At 32.3% G+C, this 26,703-nt stretch overlaps 1 protein-coding gene and 2 long non-coding RNA genes across 3 annotated transcripts; 1 reads left to right on the top strand and 2 right to left on the bottom strand.

Annotated features, from left to right (window-relative positions):
- Window positions 1–300: 300 nt before the first annotated feature.
- Window positions 301–4,121, bottom strand: LOC139522387 (uncharacterized). The gene is made up of 4 exons (XR_011664409.1): window positions 4,077–4,121; window positions 2,842–2,902; window positions 1,542–1,745; window positions 301–436 (listed from the first exon to the last, which is right to left on the bottom strand). It is a non-coding gene; the product is annotated as an uncharacterized lncRNA (long non-coding RNA).
- Window positions 4,122–6,236: 2,115 nt separating this feature from the next.
- LOC139523533 (calcium-binding protein 1-like) lies at window positions 6,237–8,515 on the top strand. Its single transcript, XM_071317629.1, has 3 exons — window positions 6,237–6,580; window positions 7,528–7,613; window positions 8,116–8,515. Exons 1-3 carry the CDS (start codon window positions 6,440–6,442, stop codon window positions 8,336–8,338), a joined length of 450 nt encoding a protein of 149 aa, XP_071173730.1. The 5' UTR covers window positions 6,237–6,439; the 3' UTR covers window positions 8,339–8,515.
- Window positions 8,516–17,051: 8,536 nt separating this feature from the next.
- On the bottom strand, window positions 17,052–25,988 carry LOC139522386 (uncharacterized). Its single transcript, XR_011664408.1, has 4 exons — window positions 25,745–25,988; window positions 25,094–25,166; window positions 24,463–24,603; window positions 17,052–17,247 (listed from the first exon to the last, which is right to left on the bottom strand). It is a non-coding gene; the product is annotated as an uncharacterized lncRNA (long non-coding RNA).
- Window positions 25,989–26,703: the final 715 nt, after the last annotated feature.

Raw genomic sequence — 26,703 nt, 5'->3', positions numbered from 1 at the left:
CCAGTCTTGAAATTCACTGGATTGTTGTTTTCAAACATAGCTCCAAAGAACAATGTCGCATATTTTAAAGTAAAAGTAAGTTTTACCCGCTTAAAAACACGAATGCACACATTTTACTGTGAAAAAGACATCATATCATCATGATTTGTCCCTTTGAAAAATGCTATCTTAAATTTGGAAATGTTTGATCTATACAAACTCTGAATAAATAGGAGGAAACAAGGTTTGTCTAAACGGAAAATTTGACTTTGACGTATTTAAAACAAAATGTTACAATGTAATATAAAAACAACAAGTAGACCAAGTTTTGATTTTTATTTGTTATATTTACATTTCCATGTATACAATGATCCTGTCACATGACAAGTGCATCGTCTGTGGTCTATTACACCATCATGACCATTATCCACACATTTCCCGTACGAATCTTTACACTCTGTCAAGAAAAAGAAAATAATCGTAGGAATATCAAAACAATGAATGAATGTTTACCAAAACGTCACTTTATTAATAGAGTTCACTGCCATTCAAATATGTTCTTATATTCATCTCTTAGTAAAATTATATGTTCTAAAAAAAATCTTTTTTGTGAGAAAAATAATCAATTGAAAGTGTAGAAAAATTGCAAAATATATATACGTGTATTTCTTGACTGACTATTTATTATAAATAATGATTATATACGATTTATCCTTTGAAGTGATCCGTCCATCTAAAAGAGGGATTTGTACATACATGCAAAATAATTCAACCGCAATGCGATCTTACGTAGACGAAACGCGCGTCTGGTGTACTAAATTATAATCCTGGTACCTTTGATAACTATTTACGTTTATCAAATATTTTGTATGTTGATTCTAACTTTTACACTCATCGCACAATAAATAAAACCAAAAACATACAAAAACAAGTATGACTGGAAAGAGTAATCTTCTTTGAGAATCGACTCGCAAACTGTGTTACCTTAATCATAATCTAGAACTATATAAAAAAAAATATAGGAATATTAAAGTATTTCAGAAATTTTCATAATTCAGTACAATTTAATTATAAGCAAAAAATAACTAAAGACTATTAAGCAGAAGTGTTTCTCTCAACATAAATAACATTTAACGTACTATTAAGAGAATTTTACATACACGTATGACAATTAAGGAATAGGGTCAACTTCCTCTGAATTAACTTCACGCTTGAGTCATATAACAAAATTTTAAACGCCTGAAGATTGCGTTTAATTACAGTTTTGTAGATTGGATAGAAAAGCGTAATAATCGCAAAAAAGAATAAGAAAGACATTCATATTCAAAAACAAATTCAATTGGGAGAAAATTGTAACTTGACTTGACAAGTACACATTTATCATTTTTTTAAAAGTACCAAAGCAGGATACATTATTACTATATTTTATCAAAAGAGTCAACAACAAAATAAAGACCTCTCAGCAAGTTTACAACGTTAAGATCTTGATTCTGCGAATGGAAAGAAAATGTTCATTCTTTTAAAAGTTAGTTTTATTGCGTCTTAAAATTATGAAAACGTACGAGTTTTGACTGGTACAGATCTTCTGAATATTTGATAACCATTATTTTGATACATGTAACCATAATTTTGACATTGTAAAGTCCAACACTCGTTTTTCCACTGTTGATTGGCTAAATAACATACTCCATTAACATAGCAGCCAGAACAACCATCTTTAGCCGGAACATCCGAAGCGTATAATGCATGAGTGCTTTGTCCAGAAACTTTAATCAAAATATATTTAAACATATTAAAAAAATGTAGGTTCCAATTTTATTGAGTTTTACAATCAAATAATACTATAGGATATTATCCCATACATTATACATGTATCTATCTATTTTGAAACTTATACCTTTATGAGAACTTGTTTTCTCTATTGGCTCCAAGAAGTTAAAAATAGCACAATGTACGTAAATATCTCAAAATATAAGACCTGCAATACAATCTGATAATACACATACGGTTGGATATATTCAGAGTAATACTTTTTATCGCTATTTTGTGCATTTTTCTTTTGATCCTTTTTTGTGATAATTTTCATATCATGCTTCTCGCTTGAGATGGAAAAAATATCGCTAGAAACTAAGGAGGCCACGTGGCGTTGCTAACGAAATTGACATGAAATTAACAACGTCGTCATAGGTAAAATAGCGATAAACAGATTATCATTGGTCATCTCAACTCGGTTGCTTTTCTCACTTTCGCTGTACCAGCTCAAGCGAGAAAATCAATCTCGTTGAGATGACCAACGATAATCTATAATTATCAACGCATGTACTTTGACCTATAATGGTATGTTACAAATTGTGCCTTGGATAGAGAAGTCTCGTTGGCACTCATACCACATATTCTTATGTCTATGTACAAATGTAAATATTTTAGAAAGGTCCATATTGTTTGAACTTTTTTTGTCATATCAAATTGAATTTCTTTTCTATATGGCATTTTTTTTAAAAAGCACATGTGTTCTTCGGCAAGCGGAATAAACTTTTACAAAGACAGTAAAACAAAGGAGATCTACTTAATATGAAGTTTCATTGTAATAACCACACACGTGTACTATATGTGAAATAGTAAACAATCATGCAGTCTTTGAGTTAAATACATTGTGTATATGAAGTTTGTTAGAAACAAATCAGAAAATCATACAAAAAGACTTTCGAAACACTGTGATTAATAAAAATATGAATTATATGATTGCCATTGCGACCACTTAGTCTATCTACCAGAGATTGTGGCACGAAACTGTAACATGTATAAGATAAATTAAGCTATATCTTATTTACTCATCTTAAAAAAAACACAGTTAATACTCACATGATCCGCCTGTCTCGATGACTACCATTGCCAGAAGAAAGAGAATAGCAAACAAGCTCATCTATAACATAATAAAGCGGTTTTAAAAGGAGTCCATATTCAAGAAAATACTTCGTCAAGACAAACATATTTTGTTAAACAGTAATGATGCTTACAACAGATAACATGTATATATGTACACTTTGCATCAAGTAAATGTGTCCAGCTTCTATTGGCATTAAATAAAGGCATGGCCATTATTTTCAAAAAAAAAGTATCACAATTACAAAATTAAAAGCACATGTATATACTAGTAATAACTATTGTTCCCCTGAAAATAATCATGCATCACATTCACAAGTGTTATTCGCTATTTTTAGTTTTAAAAGAGCAGTCTTGTGAATTAAACTCCGATATTGTTCCCCTGAAAATAATGCATCACATTCACAAGTGTTATTCACTATTTTTAGTTTTAAAAGAGCAGTCTTGTGAATTAAACTCCTATAAAGAACAATTGAATGATCATTCATAAAAGACAGTTATATCTGTGAGACCAAATGCGAAAATGGCACATTCGATTTCGCCGTGCTCTTCTTAACCTTGCAAAGCTGTAGGAATTATACAGGAACGTCCTGAGAAGAATGTTAAATTTAATAAGCTGTAACTATTACCAGTATGCGATATGCGATATGGAATTATTAACATTAAATTTTAAGCATTCTGAAAAGCCATCGTGCGGGCAAAGGTTCTCCTTTCATAACTTCTATCTTCGGAATATATATAGCTTTTACAAACAAATAAACAAACAAAAACAAAAGATACCAACGGGACAATAAAAAATCAGAAGTTGAAGAAATATTTAAAATACCTTGTTGAAAAACGCTAAAAAACAACAGTCTTTAAATGAAGCAGTTATCCTTTGTGTAGTAAATTTAACACAAATGGACATAAAACAAAGATGTCAAACAATTTTACTAAATTTCCGAGAACTTAAATTGCATATCAAGACGTTCTATTAAAAATGCTTTTGACTACCAAGTGTTTTTTTTTTTTTAAATTTTAATTTAATTTTAAATTAAGGGAAACAATAATATGAATCAAATTTTGAAAAACGGCAATGCATGCATGCATGCATTTTTATACAACACATTATATCGTACATCAGTCAGGGTAACAGACCGCATGACCCTTGACGAAAAGTTAACATGCGGTTAGATCGCACACTTCTATTTTTTTTCACAAACATTAATACATACCATCTCAATATGATAAAGTAGCAGATTTCAGAAGTGTTTTCAGAACAATTAATGCTAGTATAGAAAAGCGAATCTTTTATGTTAAATTTGTTACCTTCAGAGAAGGCCATTGATGTTCTACACAAGTTCCCGGAGAATGCAACAGCTGAGTGACCCTAAACTATTAAAATGACATGAGATTCATGAAAATAAACATTAACAGAGGTTATTTTTCTTTCAGGGCTTTAATACCAAATGGTGTCTGTATCTCCACAGGGAGGTTTCATTTGAGGAATTCTAACAGTTTAATTGTTGATCCTTGTTATATAAATCACACGATTTCTGAAAACAGCATTATCTCCTAGTACTTCTCGATATAACTACTAGGCACTGCTGTTACCTTTAACATGGTTACAGCTTTAATGAATTCTTTGCGAAATGATAATTGTGAAAAGTATATGACTTACGGCAGTTACAAAATATACAGTGTTTTTATGTTCAAAACATACTTTGGATTCATTTATTTTCGTGGGTATCAATTTTCGTGGATTGAATTGCATTTTCGTGAATATTTGATTTCGTGGTTTTGCCCATCTCTGCATACAAAGCATATAGAAAATCTACAATTAGTTGAACTTTTAAATTCGTGGTTAACCTGTACCCACGTAATCAACGAAAATTGGTATTCAACGAATATTAATGAATCTACAGTAACAACATATTAGAAGTTTTGATTAACTATAAATATCTGTTTGTATCCGTGTCAGCAATATTTTCTTTTAAATCAAATGTTATATAAGCTAGTAAGCTTTCCTATCGGATTTGTTTGTTTGGAAAATAATCCCCAAGGGTGACTGGGGTATAGAAATATGGTCACTTGGTCTTCTCCCGACCGGCAGTAAACTGAAGTGGGGCGTCCGTTTGGCTGTGCGGGATGTATTAAGTTCGCAGTCACGTCCGTCAGAAGGTGACGTTAAATCCGATGCCTTTTGTAAAGAGAGTGTCACGCTCTTTGCACGTTAAGAACCCTTGCAACAACTCTTTGAGGGGTCCGTAGGTGGCCTGTTGCAAGGCAAAATTTCTGTCCCTATCCAATATACCCTCATTTTCCAGTGGCAGTCTTAATTTCCCCGACCATCATCCTAGATGGCCTCTATTACAGCAACCTACCTATTGTATTTATTGTTCTCGTCCTGAATATGCATGAAATATTTGCCACTGGACGTTAAGCAACCAACAATCAACCAACAATCATGTTTGGAAAATATTGTTTTTTTGTATATTTTATGGATTTGTTTCAATATCAAACACAAACAAGCAAATTTGAAAGTTTTATTAATATTCGAACTGATAAAATATCCGTACACCCGGTCATCTTTGTTTTACGAAAAAAAGTTACCAATTCATAATAAGAAGAAAGAACGAAGAAATGTCGTGGTTTCATTACAACGAAATTGCTTTAAATTTATATTTTTTATTACATAAATTAGGCCGCTATTTTTCTCGTATGAATTGTTTTACATTAATTTTGTAATCTTCTTCACCTGTAATTTTGTTTTAGGAAGTGATCGAGAAAACTTTTTTCATGAATTCTAAATTATAAAATGGCCGGATATGTAACACCAAAACAAGCAGAAGCTTACTGTAAGAAATATAACAAAGACAGTAATGATGTTCTTACAATAGAAGAGGTGAAGCAATGCCTCCATTTCGTGGCCATTAATAGCTGACTGTGCGATATGGGATTTGCTCATTGTTGAAGGCCGTACGGTGACATTTGGTCTCTTGTGGAGAGCTGACTAGTTGGCAATCATACCACATCTCCTTTTTTATATTCATAATTCATAAAACATATTTTTTGAATCAAATCAAATATGAATATATTCGTTTATAAAGTGTAAGTCAATCCGTGTGAACCATTCAATTTAAAATATACCCTGCCCTCCACGTCACTAAAATATCGAATCTCATCAACAGCAAACGAAAAGAAATCGTTGTTCTGTTTTATTTACTATTCGAAAGAATGCGGACATCGGTCAAGAGCGGTTTAAAGATGGAAAAATATGCAGATTATCAATGCAAACAATTGGACAAGATTTTGTAAGGGTCATGTCCTCGGGGAAAGTAAGTTTATAAAGTGTTCAGGTATGTCGTGTTCCACTCCAATTTTCTCATATTATTAAAGGTACATATTTTTATCATCATGTAATAACAAAAATATTATGTATACATGTAAAGGTGTAAGCGAGTATGACAATATAGTAAAACATTCCATAGATTTCTGATCCGTGACACCGCCTTCATGTACATATAAACATCTTTACCTGTAATTTAGAAATAGGAAGTGATTGAGAAATATTGTTTCGTGAAGTAGAAATTATAAAATGGCCGGATCTGTAACACCAAAACAAGCAGAAGCTTATTGGAAGAAATATAACAAAGATGGCAATGATGTTCTTACAATAGAGGAGGTGAAGCAATGCCTCCAGGATGTATACGAAACGGTGGATGATTTCGACATAAATGTTAGTATTTAACGAAAATTACACCAGACAGGGCTTTTCGTGTTGTTTTTAAAAGTATAAAACAAATGAAAATTGATCAATAGTTATCAAAGGTACCAGAAAAATTTAAAGCAAAAATGAACTAATTTATAGGTACTGCATTGTCAATTTCGTATTTCTTGAACATTCTTTATCAAATATCTTATTTTTAAAACCATTGTAGATCAAATACTATTTATCATGTCTAGTTAACCTGATTACAACTTATTTGTAATATCAATATTTATTTGTATATACTGACATATTTGATTCATTTCTAAAGGAATGTCAAAATGATTTTATTTGTAGGATTAACGATAGGAGATATGTGGGACTGTTTAGAATATATACAATCATGTACATGTATTAAAATGAATTTTTGATTTTTGGAGTTTTAATGCCACTTTTAATCACCGCTTTTGGGCTATGTCGTGATGGCCAGTATTTTATTGGTGGAGGAAGCCGGAGTGACCTGAGAAAATTACCGACCTTCGATAGGAAAACTGACAACTGTAGTCAATTAAGATTGGAGTTGAGCGTACCCACACGAGCGGGGTTCGAACTCGCAACCTCAGTGTTGACTGGCTAGTGATTACAGTAGTAACTACTTAAACTGGTCCGCCGTTCCATCTATAGCTTCGCACCAGTGTAGCGATAAGAGAACACAACAGAGGTCCAGTTTAAGTAACTATTTAGACCACTCGACCATCGAGACCCTGTATCAAAATAAAAGGATGGATACAAATAGAAATGCATCTAACAAAAACACGACGGGTATTTATTCATTAACACAACAGCTAGACACTAAGTACATTTGTACATACATGTATATCAGAGTACTAGCAGTTACTAACAGCTTGTTCAAAGCCAATGACAACTTCATTGTAATAACTGATGATAATATTTCACATTGTCAATGTACATTTCAGGAAAAGTTTATTTTCTTCGGACAAAAGGAAGCAAAGAATTTAACAAAAGAGGAATTTATGACAGGCATGCTTAGAACTCAAAAATGGTAAATTTAAAGTATAGAATAAGATAAAACTTTTATACATGTACCATGTGTACGTAGAGACTAAATAGTTAATGAACACCAGGATGATAGGACTCACCGTTATTTATATTTGTTCGCCTAACGTCTAGTTGCAAATATTTCTGACAGATACTGACGAAATTACACAGTTTAATTGTAAGACCGGGAAGATTGTTTAATATCACTAGAAAATGATAGTCTGTTATATAAAAAGATGAATTTTGCATATGCAGAAAAAAACGAGAGAAAGCATTTAGCGATCATTGGTCTTTCGAAAATAGTGTTGGACATGTGGTCAATTAAACGAAACCAGTATGAGCATAAAAACTAACTTGCTTCAAAAACTAAATGATCGAATTTAACTAAAGACAAACGTCTTATATTATTTATGATTTTTTTTTTACCAGAAGACCCATTTGATTGTGAAAATATAAAATACTGACTGATATACTTTGCATGATCTACAAACATTATTCAATTGCAGTGATGAATTAAAGAAAGCATTTGAAGAAATGGACAAAGACGGAAGCGGAAGTTTGACTAAAGAGGAACTTGAAGCAGGTCTATCAAGTCATGGATTCGAAGGCGAACAAGCTAAATGTATTGTAGAAGAACTGGATTATGATAGTGATGGCAAATATAACTTGAAAGAATTCCTAGAATCAGTTTCATTTAGTGAAATGTTTGCAAAGGCGTACAAGTTTTAGACCTTAATAATGTTTGAATGCCGATCCTTTGAGCTTTGCTTTCAAGTTGCAAGTTAAGATTTGACAAAGGATCTGTATTTTATTCTTTTTACACTTTTGTTATACTAAATCGACAATGTTGTGTTCTTGGCATGTTTAAATTGCAATTAAGATCTTAATAAATTATTCTTTTTTTTTTTATTTTACGTCTGAGCTGAGATTAACAGGTTAACACTGGTCGGAAAAGATACCTTTGTTACAACTAGATTTTAGATATTGGACCAAACTACCTAGTAATATAACCATGAAACGTGTGTAAAAAAAGGAAGACTTGGTTTTATTGCCAATTAGACAACTATCCATCACAGACTAAATGATGTAACAATATGCAAATGGTCATGTACAACAAAACAATGAGCAACATCCATACAGCACAGCTAACTACTAAAGAATAAACAAACAATGAGCAACATCCATACAGCACAGCTAACTACTAAAGAATAAACAAACAATGAACAACATCCATACAGCACAGCTAACTACTAAAGAATAAACAAACAATGAGCAACATCCATACAGCACAGCTAACTACTAAAGAATAAACAATCAATGAGCAACATCCATACAGCACAGCTAACTACTAAAGAATACACAAACAATGAGCAACATCCATACAGCACAGCTAACTACTAAAGAATAAACAAACAAAATCATGATATACACCAACAAACGACAAACACTGGATCATAAGCGACTGACTTGGAACAGGATCATACAGGAGCGCTCATTGACTTTAACAGGCAATATATTTCGCATGGTGACATCCCGTTTGTCGGACAACTATTATTCCTACATGTAATTATTCCGACAGCTCATTTCTCTGGCATCCCATTATTCCTACAATGCATCTGTCAAAATAGTATGGATAAATTTTCTAAAAAAAAAAAAACGAACTTCGTTCTCGATAATATTTGTGGATATCCGTTTAGACTCTGATTATTCTTCTCATGCGGTTTATTTGTCTCGGTGCCTTGGAGATGATACACATGCTCATTTTTTATCATTGCCCCTTTTTTTTCGTTTTACGGGTAGGCTATGATTCGTTTTTTATGTTCCGGTCTTTGTGTGTACAGTTGTCTTTCTGTGCCTTTTTAGTTCCCGGTTTTGTGTTGTGTCTTGATTTGTCTTCTATTCGGTGTTCACCCTTTCGTACCAGTTCTGACATTGGACTCGAACTTTTAAACGGAGTTTTATACTGTATGTATTGATGTGTATGTTTTTTCAACATTGGGTAGAGGTATAGGAGGAGGGTTGAAATATCACTAAGCAAGCAAGCCCCCCCCCCCCCCTCATTTATGCGCCTGTCCCAAGTTAGGAGCATCTGGCCATTGTTAGTCTTGATTAGGTGCCATTCGAACCCGTCTCCGGGCGCGAGATTTTCTCTTTGTTGAAGATCCATTTGTGGCCTTCGGCTGTTTTACGGTCTTTGGTCGGGTAATTGTCTCTTTGCAACATTCCCTTTTTCCAATCTCAATTTTAACTTTATATACAAATTGTGATTACGTACATATATTTCGAATTAAGCACACTAACATATAAATACATGAGGATTAAGTATGATTGCCAAACAGACAGCAATCCATCAGAGAACAAATAATGTAGATGTAAGTAACTATAAGTCACCATACGGCCTTCAACAATGAACAAAACCCATTCCACACCGAAATAACTTTATGCAAAACAATTCAAACAAGAAACCCAACGACCTAATTAAAATAGCCTACAATTTGCGAAAAACAAGTATGATAGACAGAGACCAACGACAATCACTATATTACAGGATCATGACATGATTGAACAGAATGTGGCATGCCTAACATGTCACCGAACGCCAACTTTCCTTCTAACCTACGACAGATGGGTAACAGCATAACATAAGAACAAACAATACAAATTCGTTGAAAAAATGCTTGGAATGATCAGTTCGATAAAAAATAAAAACTCAAAGGAAGAAACACACTTTGGGTAGCAACCCACGGACACAAAACTTCAAAAGACTAGAGTTCAACATACTGGCTTCAACACAATAGACTTGTTTAAACAGCATGCCAAGCTCTTAACTTTTGAAAATGTGCTTAGAGAAATCCTGTATTTCATGCTTAGTAATTGATATTAAACTATAAAAAATAAATGGGACCGATAGAGAAAACATTCAAAGATCACGTTGCCAGTGTACGGAAGCCGATAAGGGCCATTCAAAAAAAATAATTTATGTCGTAATTACGACATAGCATGTCGTAATTTTGACATAACATGTCGTTATAACGACATCGCTATGTCGTAATTTCGACATAATATGTCGTTATAACGACATCGCTTTGTCGTAATTTCGACATAACTTGTCGTAATAACGACATAGCTATGTCGTAATAACGACAACACTATATATATTAAAGAATATGTATTATGATTGCCAAGACACTAAATGACACAGAAATTAACAACTATAGGTCATATCATAATGCCCCCAATAACTAGAAAAGCCCCCGCATAATCAGCTATAAAAGAATGACGAAAGATACCAGAGGGGGAGCCCCCGAAATGCTGTGTGGCAGACAGTGTTATTAATTAATTATTAGCTCCCTTGGTAAAACTCCAAATTTTATATTTAATGTATTTCATTGTTAAATAATTTACATGAAGCTGAATAAGTATATATCTGTTAATTGCATAGCTTTTGCTATTTGAATTCATTGATTAAAGATATTTATGTTTTTACAGCTCTTGATCATATACTAAGTAATATCTAGTACATTTGATGATTATATTAGCAAAGCTATGTGAAAATAAAACGGATGTCCAACGCTACATTTATTAAAAACTGTTTTAAATCTTATGTATAGTGATCCTATTTCTTATTCTCTGATCTTCTTGATACTTGGCAGGAACAACAACAGGTGTCGGTTCTTTGTGGCGTTAAAGGCGTTATTTTTGCCAAATTTTATTTGACTCGGTGGCTTTATATTAAGCAGGAATAAGAAAAATGTCCAACGACGTTTTTCGTTATCTCAACGACTGAAAGTGAATTTTGTAAGTAGCAGAAAATGAATAAAAATAGTAAGACAATAATAATATCTAACAAAAGTACAAATATTTGCCTCATTGTTCGTGAGTTCAAATATTGCTGATTCAATAAAATCTTCTCTACACAGTTGTTTTTCAAACGGTAGCCATTTTGTCCAAGTTGATATTTCATTTTTCGAAGCAGTTAACGCGTATTTTTTATAATTAATCAAAACAAACGTTAGATACACGAAGAGTAAAAAATGACAAGATTCTTTTCTTATTAACTACATGTTTGGGTCTTAAAGGAATAAAATGCTTCCACACATTACAAAACAGTAGCCAATTTGTCCAAACGTCGAAAGTTCGAAAGACGCTAATTTCCGTCGTTACATGTGCTAAAGTTTCAATTAAATGTTCATGATAATTAAAACAAATCGTGTTGTGAAATTTAAAAAAAACAGGTTGATGATTGCTGCCGAAAAAAAAAGAATAGCGCATGTTGCTATAGACTCCACCCGGGGACATAGGTTCGACACAGGTTAAATTTTGCAATTTTTATTAATCGTTTATAGCTTTTAACGATTTATTTAAAAGAATGGGGAAATGGGGAAAAACATATGAACTTCGTCCAACTTTTGCAAAGACAAATTTTAGACACCAAGACAATCCTCTAAATGTAAAATTCGAATTGAAATTTATATTGTGGAAGTACTCCATAGATCATTTAAATTCGTCATTTCAGTAAGGTGCAATCACCAATATTAAAAGACTTATACCAGTTCACGGAGTGTTTAACTTCGCGATTTGTCCTGCTATTCATGTTATAACTGTCGTGATGAAATTAATTCCTGTACTAGCGAAGCCGGAACTTTTCGTCAATATAAACTTGTGCATGAAATGGAGGTACTAGTAATTGAAAGACAAATCCCAAACAGCGACGAAAACCGTTTCATCGAATTTTAAAAACACGGGATTATTTAAGCCGTTTTCGCGGACGATCCAGGAGTAGATTACTATATTTTAAAATGTATATCAGAAATTAAACACTATAGATGACTTGCGGAAATAATTCTCAAGCCAAGGTTCAAGTAATTGAAGGCGTGTATTTCGACAACTTATGTACCAGGGAAAATACAATTCTATTCAAATTTAACCAAGGGTAAAAATGTTCGATTTACTTGCAGAGTGTCAGATATATTTGTATTGGGGTTGAGTTAAGATTTAGAAATGACAGATGATATGCACCTTGAAAGTTAAACATCATATGATAAAAGTTTCGTACATCTAAAAAAAATATCTTTTTTACGGAAAACTGTACCACATCTGCCTATATCTACTTCTGTCCCATCTTTCTTTCCCACATTACTTGCGACAGTAATGCATTTTTAGTTAAAATAACTTAAAGGGTAAACATTATTAAATAAATTTCCACAACTTGAGGTAATTTATGATAAAATGACATCACAAAACGAACAGAACCAGAATCAGAAATTTTAAAAATTTTGTAATATAATAAATAAATCAACCAACATATAAAAAAACGAATAAAACTTGCAAAAATTAATCAAAAACCCTCTTCGACGCCGCTTTTTATGTGTAACGTCGTGACAGTAAATACATGTAGCAATCGATACGTCCATTCACCCTCATTACCACAAACCACGGAGTTGTGCGCTTCTTTAAAGAAAGGTGTTAAGCTTTGCTTGCCTTGATAGGATTTTAGGTCAGTCGGCTTAGTCCCCAGTCAGTTTCTTATTACTTTCAATCAGGATCTATAAAATATATAAGTTTCTCACAGAAGGTAACCAAAGAAGGTGACCAAAGATTTTGCGACGATACAAATATTAAACTTTACAATAAGAATAAATATCTTAAACAAATGAATTCAAATAGCAAAAGCTATGCAATTAACAAATATATACTTATTAAGCATCATGTAAATTAATCAACAATGAAATACTTTAAATATGAAATTTGGAGTTTTACCAAGGGAGCTAATAATTAATTAATGTTAACACTGTCTGCCACACAGCATTTCGGGGCCTCTCCCTCTGGTATCTTTCGTCCCTCTTTTATAGCTGACTATGCGGCGGCTTTTCTAATTATTGGGGGCATTATGATAACATATAGTTGTTAATTTCTGTGTCATTTAGTCTCTTGGCAATGATAATACATATTCTTTAATATATATTAGACGTCGCGTACGGTGTTGGTGTTAGTTTTGGTAACGTTATTTTGACGTTATTTTTCATACATTGTATAAATAACGTCGTACTTTTTTTTATTTCGTGCAGCTCAATCATACAGCATATTTATATGAGCGGTTTGCTTGACTTGCTACGTATAGAACCGAAATGCAAAAGGGGCACATATTTTTTTTAAGTACAGTTAAATTAAAACGAAAAAATAATATTCATTTACATTAGTATCCCCTTGGAGCAAAGATATTTTCTCTTTCTTTTGATTGAAACAGGATATTTAAAAAAAAGTTTAAACCACTGTCTTTTCTGCTGCTTTTTCTTTTAGTTTAAACATATTTATTTATAGTGGATTGGGAAACAAGTTATTACAACTTATATAAATCCGTTTCCACTTTGAGGGTGCGAGTGCTTCCTTGTAGCCTTAGCCTGCTCTTTTCGAAATCTAAAAGGGTGACTTTTATGTGCAAGCGATATTGCTCTCTTAATAAAACACGGGTCGGTCAGTCATTTATCGCCCCCTTTCGACGGACTATCATTGTTTCACAAGATCATCATACTCGCAAATGGTGTCAAGGGCTTATTCTTTTATCCGCTTTTGATAATTTCCGAATAAATTTTGTATTAGTTGAATCGTTTGTTTCATCGCCTGTATTAAATGTTAAAAGAATCAACAGTTGAAAGCAAATTCAAAATTAACCACAATAAAATTAATTTAATAAATTTGCCAATTTCATAAACAAAAAGAAATTTAATCTCATCTATGAACAAGAAAACAAATGGGCGCAGATAATTTTAGCGCAAAACTACAAGGGGACATTTTAGCGAAGACATTAGCGCCCATTTTAGCGCAGGATTAATCCGTTTAGCTGTATTTTCGATAGCCCATTTTAGCGAAAACTTTCCTAGTTGAATAATACTAATACCACGAACATTAATTTATGCTGGTTTAATATTAAAGTTGTATGTATATATATATGTTCACTTTGGTTCATCATGGAAATAAAAGTAATTCCATAGTGGTCACTCAGCTATTTACGTTTTTCTTGATACTATCATCAAATTGCAAACAACAACATATATAAAGATACAATGTATAGGCGAATGTGCACCACAATCTAGACAAGATAAAGAGAAAAATCAGTTCCTACTGCAACTTTATCAACAGTATTGTACTGATTGTGCATGGGTTTTCCCTTCCAGATCTCGCGCATGGGTCTTTGTTTTTTAATAAAAAAGAGTGCAAACAAAATAAATATTGAAACAAATATATAAAGAAAAATGCAAGGATGAACTTAAGGATGTTTCATTAATCCTTGTATGTGCCCATCGAAATTGATAAAGAAGCATGACAGCATTTTTCAGAAACATTAAACCTGTTAAGAAAGTTTTGAATAAGCATTCCATATGTGTCGCTGGACGTCAGATAAACAATAAATCAATACACAAAAAAATGCGCCAATTTGGGTTACGCAATGTTTTAACCAATCTCATTATTATAATTAAATCATACTATTGGTAGAGAAATTCACAATTTGTTATATCAAATTGACAATTTGTTATTTCTAATTGATAATTTGTTATATCAAATTGATAATCTGTTATATCAAATTGATAATTTGTTATATTAAATTCATAATCTGTTATATCAAATTCATAATTCGTTATATCAAATTGGAAAAAGTTAATTAAAGGCTTCCACAATTTTCGACGTTAGGCACTACATGTCAAGTTTTACAGAACGTAACGTCAAAACAAGTAAAAAAGCATGGTGTGACATTATGACTAGACAAAAGTAGTCGCTGACTGTGTCGTTAATACTTCCGACATTTGATCGAAAATGGGTTCAAAAAAATCCCTGAACAGTAGATTTTAATGTTATATAGTATTTTTTGTGCTATTATAATTTCAAATTTCCCCCCTCCAAAACTGTATAATATGACTTATCATACTTGTAACAAAAATGTAAAAAACGGCGTTTTGTGACATTTTGACTAGACAAAAACAAAAAGATCGCGTTTATTTTTTTTTTCAATATTTTCTCTTAAAACTTCGACACAATTTGTTTTCATACACTTAAAAAAAAGTTTTCACGTTTAAATAAAATTTCATATCGTAGAAAAGACTGCAACTGCCTATTACTTTTCATAAGACACTTTACAAATACGCCAAAACGTCAGAAAACGGCGAGTGTGACATTTCAACGGATTTAATAAAATGAACAATTTAGGACATAATTTAAACAATACTTACTAATTGAAGACATAGAAAGTTGTATATTTATTGTATAATTTTGACACAGGAAGGGTGTATATTTAAATTGTGGTTTGGATCTGCAGCATACGTTCGAATTATGAAGAGCTCCAAAAAATATGCGAGATTTGGGTTTTGTGACAGAAATACAAATTTCAAAAAATCATTAATTCTGCCACGATCTTTTGAAATGTTGTAACACAACTTTTTATTTTTATTCCTTATTATATACGGAATAAAAAGATATATCATTTTCGGAATAATCTATTTGAATTACCTTTAAAAATCACTCTTAACTTCACCCCTATCCATATTTTGTTTCTATTTTCGGCTTGACCACAAAACAAAGTGAACTTTTCGTCCTGGTCAGACGCGTCCAGTTAACGATGGCGTCATAAATAAAACATACACCATTAACACCAAAGACTACTCTTGCTAGGAGTACAACTTTTTTTTAATAAGTTTAAAAAATGACAAGAATAACTTCAAAGCAACGCTGATCATATGTCGCGGTGTTACTTGTCTACACTCTCAAAATCAGTGTTATTAGGGATCACTCGAGTAACAAAATGAATAAAAGTATTGATTTTAAGGCATATTCCATTTCTACTTTTAATTACGCACATTTTGATATATACATTTATATAGTTATCAATTCCGAAATTTCTAACAAATGCAATAACGACGAACTGGAAAACAAAACCCGTATTATCACCAACATCGTACGCGACGTCATATTATATATATAGTGATGTCGTTATTACGACATAGCTATGTCGTTAAAACGACATAGTGATGTCGTTATTACGACATGTTATGTCGAAATAACGACATAGCGATGTCGTTATAACGACATGTTATGTCGAAATTACGACATAGCGATGTCGTAATAACGACATGTTATGTCGAAATTACGACATGCTATGTCGTAATTACGACATAATTTTTTTTTTTGAATGGCCCTTATCGGCTTCCGTACCAGTGCCCTTTAAGACACAAAAACAATTATGTACCAAAAATTTGACGTCTTCCGATATCATTGCCTAAACTTTTTCCCCTGAGAACTTTTATTACCAATATCATTACCACTTAAAAAAAAACGAACACAACACGTTATAAATTTCATGTGTCTCAAACTTCGTCTATAAAAAAAATGTGTTCCCAAGTCATATAACAATCAAGCTTACTACAAGCAATCTGAAAATTACAACAAAGACTAGCAATTCGATGATTTATTTCTTTATTCAATGATTCTCAGTGCTATATTGTAAAGCAGTTTGTCATAAATTTCACACTTCCACTTTTATTTCCCATAACAGGCCAATGACCAATGTGTTCCTGTAACCTTACAATAACACCGATGTGAAACCTGTTGTCCGTGGTCAAAGCATCTACCATATCTATCTGGGCATTCTACAACACAAAACAAACAATTATTATTGTGAAAAATGGAAAAATCGAAAATTATATAATGAGTTTCCGTTACAATTAAAAAAGTACAATCAAAGAAAGAAAAAATGCATATACAAATGACTGTTACCAAAACATCTTTCGAAGAGGAGGGTGGCTGGCTGTTTAATGCCCAGTGGTAAATAAAATGCAAGCTCATTGCGATATGATTATTAAACATGCGTTGTACTAGACCAACTTTTAACGATCTATTTAATTATGTAACAGTCCACAGGGAAAATGTCACCCTACTAAAACAAATAATTCTGACTCACAGTCGACCAGTCTGTCAGTGCTTTTTTACACTTAATGTCGCGCGATTTGCGGAGCGTTCATTGAGGGTAGGTAATTACAATTTTCAGTCATATGATTGACTCGGTCGATATATAGAAATTAACCACTTTCCTTTTTTAAATGTTATAATCATTTAATGTTCTTTTTGTTTTCCGTTTTAATAAATTTGAGTTTACTTCAAGAAAATGATTTGCCATTTTTATTTGCTCTATGTTTTTAATATTGCCTACTAACTATTTTTCTCGGCACCAATATTTAGATATAAGCCTCAACATTATCCCAAGAAATATTTTGATTAAACTATATGTATCAAAGTCATATGAAACTTGAAATTGATCAAAAATTAAGCATGTTTTCTATAACTAAATGGCTTTTTGTTATAACACTAATGTACATATACTTTTTTTCTGAAGATTTTTTTTAAGTTGTCCAAATTGAGAAGAAAGTTACTTTTTTAATTGTTGGATTCCCAGACAATAAATAATTCGCCGATATGTTTTTCTGTATGCAGTAACCTCAACGGTTTCATGTGATCGCAATACGCAAGTGAGAATAAACTATATCTTATTGTACATGCTATACACATGCTAACTTCATTATTTATCCTTTTTTATGCCCCATTTATGGGCATTATGTTTTTCGTTTGTCCGTCCGTTTGTCCATCTGTCCGGATTCAGGTTAAAGTTTTTGGTCTTTCATGTTAAAGTGTTTGGTCAATGTAGGTTTTAATGAAGTTAAAGTGCAACCAACTTGAAGGTTAGTACACATGTGTCTGAAGATTCTTTCTAATTTACATGCCAAATAAGAGATTTGACTCCAATTCCACCGAATGATAGTGCGAATTAATTATTTCATAAAAAAAAGTTTTTATAAAATTCTCATTCCCCGGCCCTCTCTCATATCCTCTGTCTTTCTTTTCGAGGCACATCTTATCACTCTCTTACTTAAACTGACATTCTCTCTCTCACTCACTTTTGTCACACACTCTATCTTCACTCATACTCCTCTATGCTCTCGCTCTTCTCTCTCTAACACACTCACTTGGTACTGTCTCTCCATAACACATCCACACACTTAATCAGTCCTCATACTATCTACTATCTCATCCTCTCACACACTCTCTCCTCACTCATACTATGTACCATCTCATCCTCTCCTTACTCATACTATGTACCATCTCATCCTCTCCTTACTCATACTATGTACTCTCTCATCCTCTCTCCTCACTCATATTATCTACTCTCATCCTCTCTCCTCACTCACACTATGTACTCTCTCATATTATCTACTCTTTCACCCTTTCACACCGACTCCTCATCCACTCTGTCCTCTCTCACACACTCTTTCCTCTCATCCACTCCACCCTCTCCTCTCATCCACTCTGTCCTCTCACACACTCTTTCTGTCCGCTTTCCAACTGTTTCCTCTCATCCACTCTCTCCTGTCTACTCACACACCCTATCCGCTCACACACTCTGTCCCCTCACACACTCTGTCCGCTCAAACACTCTATCCCTACCACACACTCTCTCTCTCTCTCTACACTCCCTTCCATCCTCACTTTACCCCTACCCCTAATCTAAACTTACTATACCCTTCACCCTCTAAAGCCTTAACCAACTTCTCCATCACTCCCTTCATCTTGTCCATCCTTCGCAAAACTACCCGTAAATGGCCCTAACCATGCTTACCCTTAACAATGCTTTACCCCTCACTATACTTACACGTAAATGCCTAAACCATAACCCTAAATACCCCCTTCCACCAAATTACTACCCTACACGACCCTTAGCCCTTACTCCTATACATGACCACTACTCCTCTCCCAGTGAATGCTCTGTATACGACTGTTTCCCATCCACATGAGAAAAATCATTATGACAGAGATTCAAAATGGCTATGACAGTATAGAGTTCTACTCCGTCAGGGCTGTGGATACCACAGTCCATCGGGGAGGACGCCACTGTCTACCATTGTCTGGGATAGGTTGGTACTCGTCCCTTCAGTTAAACTTCATTAGGTGCGAGTACAACACTATATATAAGAAAATCTATGGTTTTTATTGCAATGAAAATGTCATACTTCACCGGTCTTTTAACATTTAACAATTTGCAATATATACCTGTATGAAGAACCAACTTTTTTGTTTTCATTTGCATATCACTTTTTTTAACACTCTTGACCCTTTTTATGTAAAGGTAGCTTTAAATTTTCTTACATTTTGTATGCACAAAAAAAATCAAATGAGAAGAAATGAAGGGTGCTAACTGTGGCAATCCTTAAGTCGTTGTTAATATATATAACGTAACAAATATACGGCTAATTAACAGATTACACAATGCATGTCAAAATCAGTTCACTTGTAATCATAGTAATCACTGAACTGTAGAAATATCAACATTAATATCTTAAATTTTAATTTATATTATAAGGATTTTTCTAATGAATTAAAAGTGGTTATATATTATTTTTTTTTATCTGACTCTCAAAAACTCTATTGAATAATATCAGCCCCTGTTGTTTCCTATTATCTTTGGTTGGCCTATTTGGTTCATCATATTTGTGATGCTGCAGTTATCTCTTGGTTAACATTTTTTTAATTATAGTTGAATTCAACTGCTCTTGGTTGTATTCGTTTTTCTTGCAATATCTTGTTTATAGCCTTTTAATTCAGCATTATTCGTTGGATATCAGATTTCGTTGATTTCGTGGTTTCATGTGAACCACAAATTAGATGTTCAACACATTATCTATAATTAAATATCCACGAAAATAAATAAATTTACAGTTGTCAGATTTGTGATTTTATCTGTTAGGTCGTTGATTTCCGCTTAATTTATTTCGCACATTGGTTATTTTCAACAGAATATTTTAATCAATAATAAAAATTAATATGAATACTTTATTATGAATTAATCAATAATTGAAATTATTGGTTCTAATTAACACTATTAAGATTAAAAGTTTTACTTTTTTCACAACCAGACAGAAACTTTGCGAACGTTAATGCTTGAGAATGGCAATTTTAAAGGGAAATTAGGTACGAGATAAAACGAAAAATTAAAACGCGTTTTTTTTGTTGTTCCATCATTAATGAAAGTCAAATAGTAAAATAATCATTTACTTTTTGCAGCCAGTTTGTGTCAGTTTATCAATCTAAGATAAAAAAAAAAAAAAAAAAAAAAAAAAAAAAAAAAAAAAAAAACACACAATTTGAAACATCGCTGTAAATTGTTCACTTCCAAGTGAATAATTTCGACCTGATTGACACAATCATGTTACCAGCAATTTAACTCCTAAGGCTATGGATGGGTTACGCATACATTTGACGTTTTCAGCTATCAAAGGAAAAGAATGTCAACATTGATAGTGAAACAAAGAGAAATCATTTGGTAAACTGATTCGATCCACAAAAACTCATTCATAATATACAGATAAAACGATGATTAAAGTATTTTTATTTTATAATATAAAATCAAACAGACCTAGAAAATTCCAATTGTACGTTTTACCTATCTATATTTATATTTATATCTCGTTACATGACTGTGGGCAGTCAGTGGATGTCACCTCGATCGTTAGATTGCGTATGGACTGAAATACACACAAAATGTGATACATATTATCGACCCCATGCATCATAAATTGTTTATCTGAAACTTTTTAGAACTTGGCTATATACGTTTTAGTATGTTATAAATCAAATAAAATTATTGTGTTTTAATTTGGATATCCATTTTAGTATTTTATAAATCAAATATAAGAATTTGAGTCAAATCGGTGAACAAGAATTTGACATGTTACGCCCCTTTAACTGTAAAGGTTGTGCGAACTTTCTTAATAAAATGGGCAAAACAACATAATAATGGAATTCTTTGCAAACGAGCTTTTGTACAACAGCTCTAAGATCCTCTAATAGCCGACATTACGAATGTGGATATTTCAAATACGTGTATTTTAATTTTTAATTGAACCTGTAGCCATGTGAATCATGAAATTTTCAAACTGCAATAGTATCAAAACAGGAAATATTATGTCATTGAATAACAGAGATGGGCATTTTGTACCAAGGAAAACTTGTGCGAGCAAAGCATTATTATTTATTGTTTCATTGCATTTATAGAAAGAGGGGATTTTGTGGGAAATAAATCAAAGATTTTTGTAACAAATCCACAGACTTTATGAAAGAGATTTTTGTTATAAAATTTTGAACAAATATTACTCACTTGATGTGCCAGCATTTTTTGTTTATAAAAAGTCCAAAACAACCTTAAGGTTCATCATAACCTTTTGGCTAAAATGGCCGTATTTACACCCCAAATTTTACTCTGAGTACAGACTAACCTATACACCTGCAACAGTTTTAAGGGATGGCAGGAACTAGATATATAAATTTTAAATGCATTTTATGTTTCAGAAAATTATAAACTTTTCTAGATTTTGCTATCCATTTTTTTTCGTTCCTGCAGAAGGTGCAAAAATTAACTAAGTAGTGAAAACGATTGAGAAGCTCCCCTCATATAATCAATGTTGTGAGTAGTATTGATTTAAATGGACAATAGATGGACAATAGACACCTGTAAACAATAGGTGATTTAACAGGTTTAAACTGTGTAACTGAGTGGACCGTATCAAATAAAACTCGGGTGTTTGTTTATTTTGCTATCTTCTGCAGACTGGAAAAAAATGAACATCAAAATTCAGGTAAGTTTTTAATTTTCTGAAACGTAGACTTCATATAACTTTTATATATCTAGTTCCTGCCATGCCTTAAAACTTTCCTGGATGTACCAGTTTGTCTGCACTCATAGTAATTTTGGAGGTGTAAACACGGCCATATTTTTCAATTCCTTATGATGAACCTTAAATTCTAAATGACCTCGTGCTGAGTCACTAAAGTCGAGCGCACCCGAAAAGGTGTACTTGAATTGGTCCTATATTTCTCAAGCACCGAATTGCCAAATATGAGAGTACAAGGGGAAGGACTAGGTTGATGATTTTCTATAAAAAAAAAATCCTTATGTTTATCATTGAAACACAACAAGGGTACACAATCCTTAGTTAAATACCTTTGTAACGAGTCATACCAACAGAGAAGAACTGGTGTGTTTTACTACAAATGTTTCAATTTTAAGTGTATTTTTCGAAAGTATTTTCCAAATATAAAAATACAGACCAACGTGATTTAAATCCACAATGCAATAAGCTATTTTCTATGTTCTATTCATATATACTTTAAAACAAAAGGAGGGTTTCTGTAATAATATCAATTGGATTTATAATCCAAAATGTTAAATCTGAACTTTCTAAAAATCGAGAGGGAACTTACATCCATAGATATAAACAGTTTACCAAAGTTTTATGGGAAATCGTGAAAGCAGGTTGTAGCTGATGTACACTGACATGATGACGACAGACAGACAGACAACAAACGGTATACCTGTCGAAAACACAGCCGTTTAAAAATAAATAAAGCTTAAGTCTTGAATCATTGATTAAGTTTGTCTGTCTATATTTTTTTTGGTGAAGCATAAATTATTCTTTTTTCTACTTCCCTCGCCACCTGGTTTCCGCCCACTCTCAATTCACTCCAATCTAACTCCCACTCATGTCAAGGCTTCGATTCCAGAATCGTGTCCACCTAGTGGCATCTTTGAGGGAAGGTGTTTCGGGGATTTGAAACCCACATTTTTTAGACGATCAATGCATTTAAATTGGACATGTGCCGGGTTGACCCCCTCCTTTCCCACTATCTCCTGGGTTGAGAACGATTGTCTCATATTATATACAGATTTGTCTAATCGATGGTGAAGGGGTATTTCATAATTTTGATAAATTAAATATGTTTTAGAGAACTGGAGAGAAACATATTGGGAGTGATATTTGAAAACGTTCCATCATTATATTTAAAGCATTTTTAATATAGAATTAATTATCAAATATAAACACCATGATGGGGAGCTTAGTCTGTTCTCGAATTGAGGGGTGTAATGTGCGAATCGTCTGCATCGGTCAAAGGAAAATTTCGGAAATGTTTACAGAACTGGAGAAAAAGAAAACCTATTGCTACTGATATTTAAAACCTTCCCATCATTATTTAAAGCATATTCTTTATATAAATATCCCTTTGATAGAATTATTGATTAAATATGAATACACTGATGGTTTAGAGAACTGGAGATAAAACCTATTGGGACTTGAAGGAGAGCTAAGACGATTCTCGAATTGAGGGGTGTAATGTGTGCGAAGCGTCTGCATCGGTCAAAGAAAAATTTCGAAAATGTTTGCAGAACTGGAGAGAAAACCTAGTGCTACTGATATTTAAAGCATAATTTTAATATAAACATCCCTTTGGTAGAATTAATGATTAAATATAAATACAATGATTGAGAGGTTAGTCGATTCTCAAATTGAGGGTGTAATGTGTACGAATCGACTGCATAAGGTAACGGGAAATTGCGAAAATTTGACCTAGATGGTCAAACGAATATTCTTTTCTACATATTGTTGTTAACAACAAGTTAGATTTTTCGAACCAAAAAAGAACAGAACAAAACATTTGTGAACAAAGCGATATTCGAAGGTATTGATAGGGTGTACGAAATAGAGAATAATGGGCAAAACACTTTCAACAAGGAATGGAGATAAAAAGGCAATAAAAAAAATAAAGAATAGGTTTTGGTGTGATAAAATATAAAGGATAACTAAAGAATTGGATGAAAAGAATAGTGTTCAGAATACAGCTACATGTATCAAGAAATTACTTAACAATGGTTAGAAGCAGCAATTTATTTTTAAAAATAAAGATAAATGAGCGGGGAAAAATGAAAGAAATCAGAAAAGAAGGACCCTTTTCAAGCCCTAAAAACAATGCGTTAAACATACGTGTTTTCACTACTGGTGTTCTCCATCCTTGTACGAAACCATTGGAATAAACAGAACATTTCTTTGTCCAACAACCTTGTTTCCATTCTTGATTGGGGAAATAGCAAACTCCTTTTACACTGCAACCTGGACAACCTTTTACTGGTAAAAATAATATCATCAAAGATTAAAATATCTAAAATCAACAATATTTTTGTAAAAGGAGTACGGATAATAAGGCCCTTATTTGGCCTAAATATTACTCCATTGAACGTGTGCAAACCAGACTAAGGTACAAGGCATTCAGAAAATAAAAACAAATTTTGCACTGATCTATAATAACATAATTTTCATATTTTGTAAAATTTCTTGATTTTCATTGTTTTTTCATAAAGTTTTAAGTATATTCTATATACTAGAAAAGTATTTGTACACCCAAAGAAACAACTTTATATTTGGTGAGATTATTTCAATATTTATAATAAAGCTTCTCTTAAATTTTTGTGATGTTTTTTGGCTGCGCAGAATGTTTCCACAATGGAAATTAGATGGAAAACTGCATAAAATCTGTAGTTTTATAAGGCAGCGTGCACATCATCTGGGTATAGTACTTATATTTTTAAATTAACATAATTTTAACTATAATAATTACTTATTCCAGGTATTCCAGACTGAACAATCACTACAACTACCAGTAAAACCAAACCATGTGCCAACATCTTCATCTGCAATACAGGCATGGTTATTAACACAGTTCTAAGATTTTTATAATTTAAAAGATATTTTTAACGGGAATTTAAGGCCAAAAAGGCAATAATACTATTTCATTGTCTTGTTATTTGTCCCTGAAGATAAATATTATAATAGTAATAAAATGGCTGACGCTGGACGCTTCAAAAATTATTCAATATTAAACACAATACATTCATACAGCTAAAAGTCCCATGCTTGTTTCATATGTAAAAAGACAACACTTCAAATTAAAAACGGCGGATCGGAGCGAATTCCATATTACAACCATAACTCTTTCTAAAAGTCAACATAAACTTTACTTTAGATTGTATTAAACTATAGATGCTTGTTGTCGCAGAACATTTGATCATTATATTAGTGAACACAACAGAATTTTTGTTTGAACAAGTTGAAATTGGCTGTAACAGTTACTGCAACTTCATATTTCGAGATTTTTTAAATGATATATTATTTCATACGAAAAAACTTTTTAAATTTAATTCGACCATAGAATTTTTTTTTAATAGTTACTATAGTAGTAATATTATTATAGAAACATGTATCTACATACCTGGTACAAATTGAATACGCAACAGTGATGTGTATGCAGCTATCAGGCTTTAAATACAACGACAAAATAAACAGATGTTGACTATCCTTATCTAAACACATTTTTCATATTTATAAAACGCCTGCAAAAAAGGTCTTTACCAACTCATTAGACCTTTGTTTTTAACCTTGCAGCATTTATGTTTGAATGTCATCACACTAGTTGGCAATATTCTGAAGTTATTGTCAGTTTATTTTCAACATAACATTAAGGTCATCTTGATTAAACGCTTGAAAAATCGTTCAATATCAAACCACAATACATTCATACATTTACATACAGCCAAAAGTCGCATGCTTGTTTCGTTATCGTTGTAAGATTGAATAATCAGCCATTATGTGTTTCTTTTGATTTACCTTCTTAAAAACTTTGTTTTCCTTTATGTCTTGGCAAGAAAATGAAAAATTAAATATCTTCTTTGTCCATCAACCTCAAAAGAAATAGAAAGCTTAGGGTCCCATTTTAAACAGGCATTCGAACTGAGGACAGGGGACTCTTGATTTATTTATAAAATATATTTATATATCACATAGATAGATTGTTTTGCTTTTTAGCTTTTTTTCGTTTTCATGGTTTTGTTTTTTAAATGTATTTTGTGTATGTTTATATTATTTGTCACACACTTATTGTTCAGAGTTTATATGACAATAAATATTTGAATTGAATTGAATTGAATTTATAGATCCCTGATTTTTCAAATTGACACATACTAACATTATTAATTGATTTAGTTTGATCATGTTGTTTAATTTTTAGTTTAATATTTTTGTCTTTGTGAATATTACTGTTTATTCTAATTTTTGTGATATGCATTTGACGTGGTTCTGTACTTATACATCCCATCATTGTGCTATGGTTAATTTTTGTATTTGTGTGTATCTCTTATTTGTTAATGTGCCTTTTTATGACTTTGTTACATA

The sequence above is a fragment of the Mytilus edulis genome, chromosome 5 (genome assembly GCF_963676685.1).
Source record: "Mytilus edulis chromosome 5, xbMytEdul2.2, whole genome shotgun sequence".
In the NCBI taxonomy this organism is placed as follows: domain Eukaryota; kingdom Metazoa; phylum Mollusca; class Bivalvia; order Mytilida; family Mytilidae; genus Mytilus; species Mytilus edulis.
The sequence above is the reverse complement of the archived record's forward strand: the minus strand, read 5'-3'. Positions and strand labels throughout refer to the sequence as shown.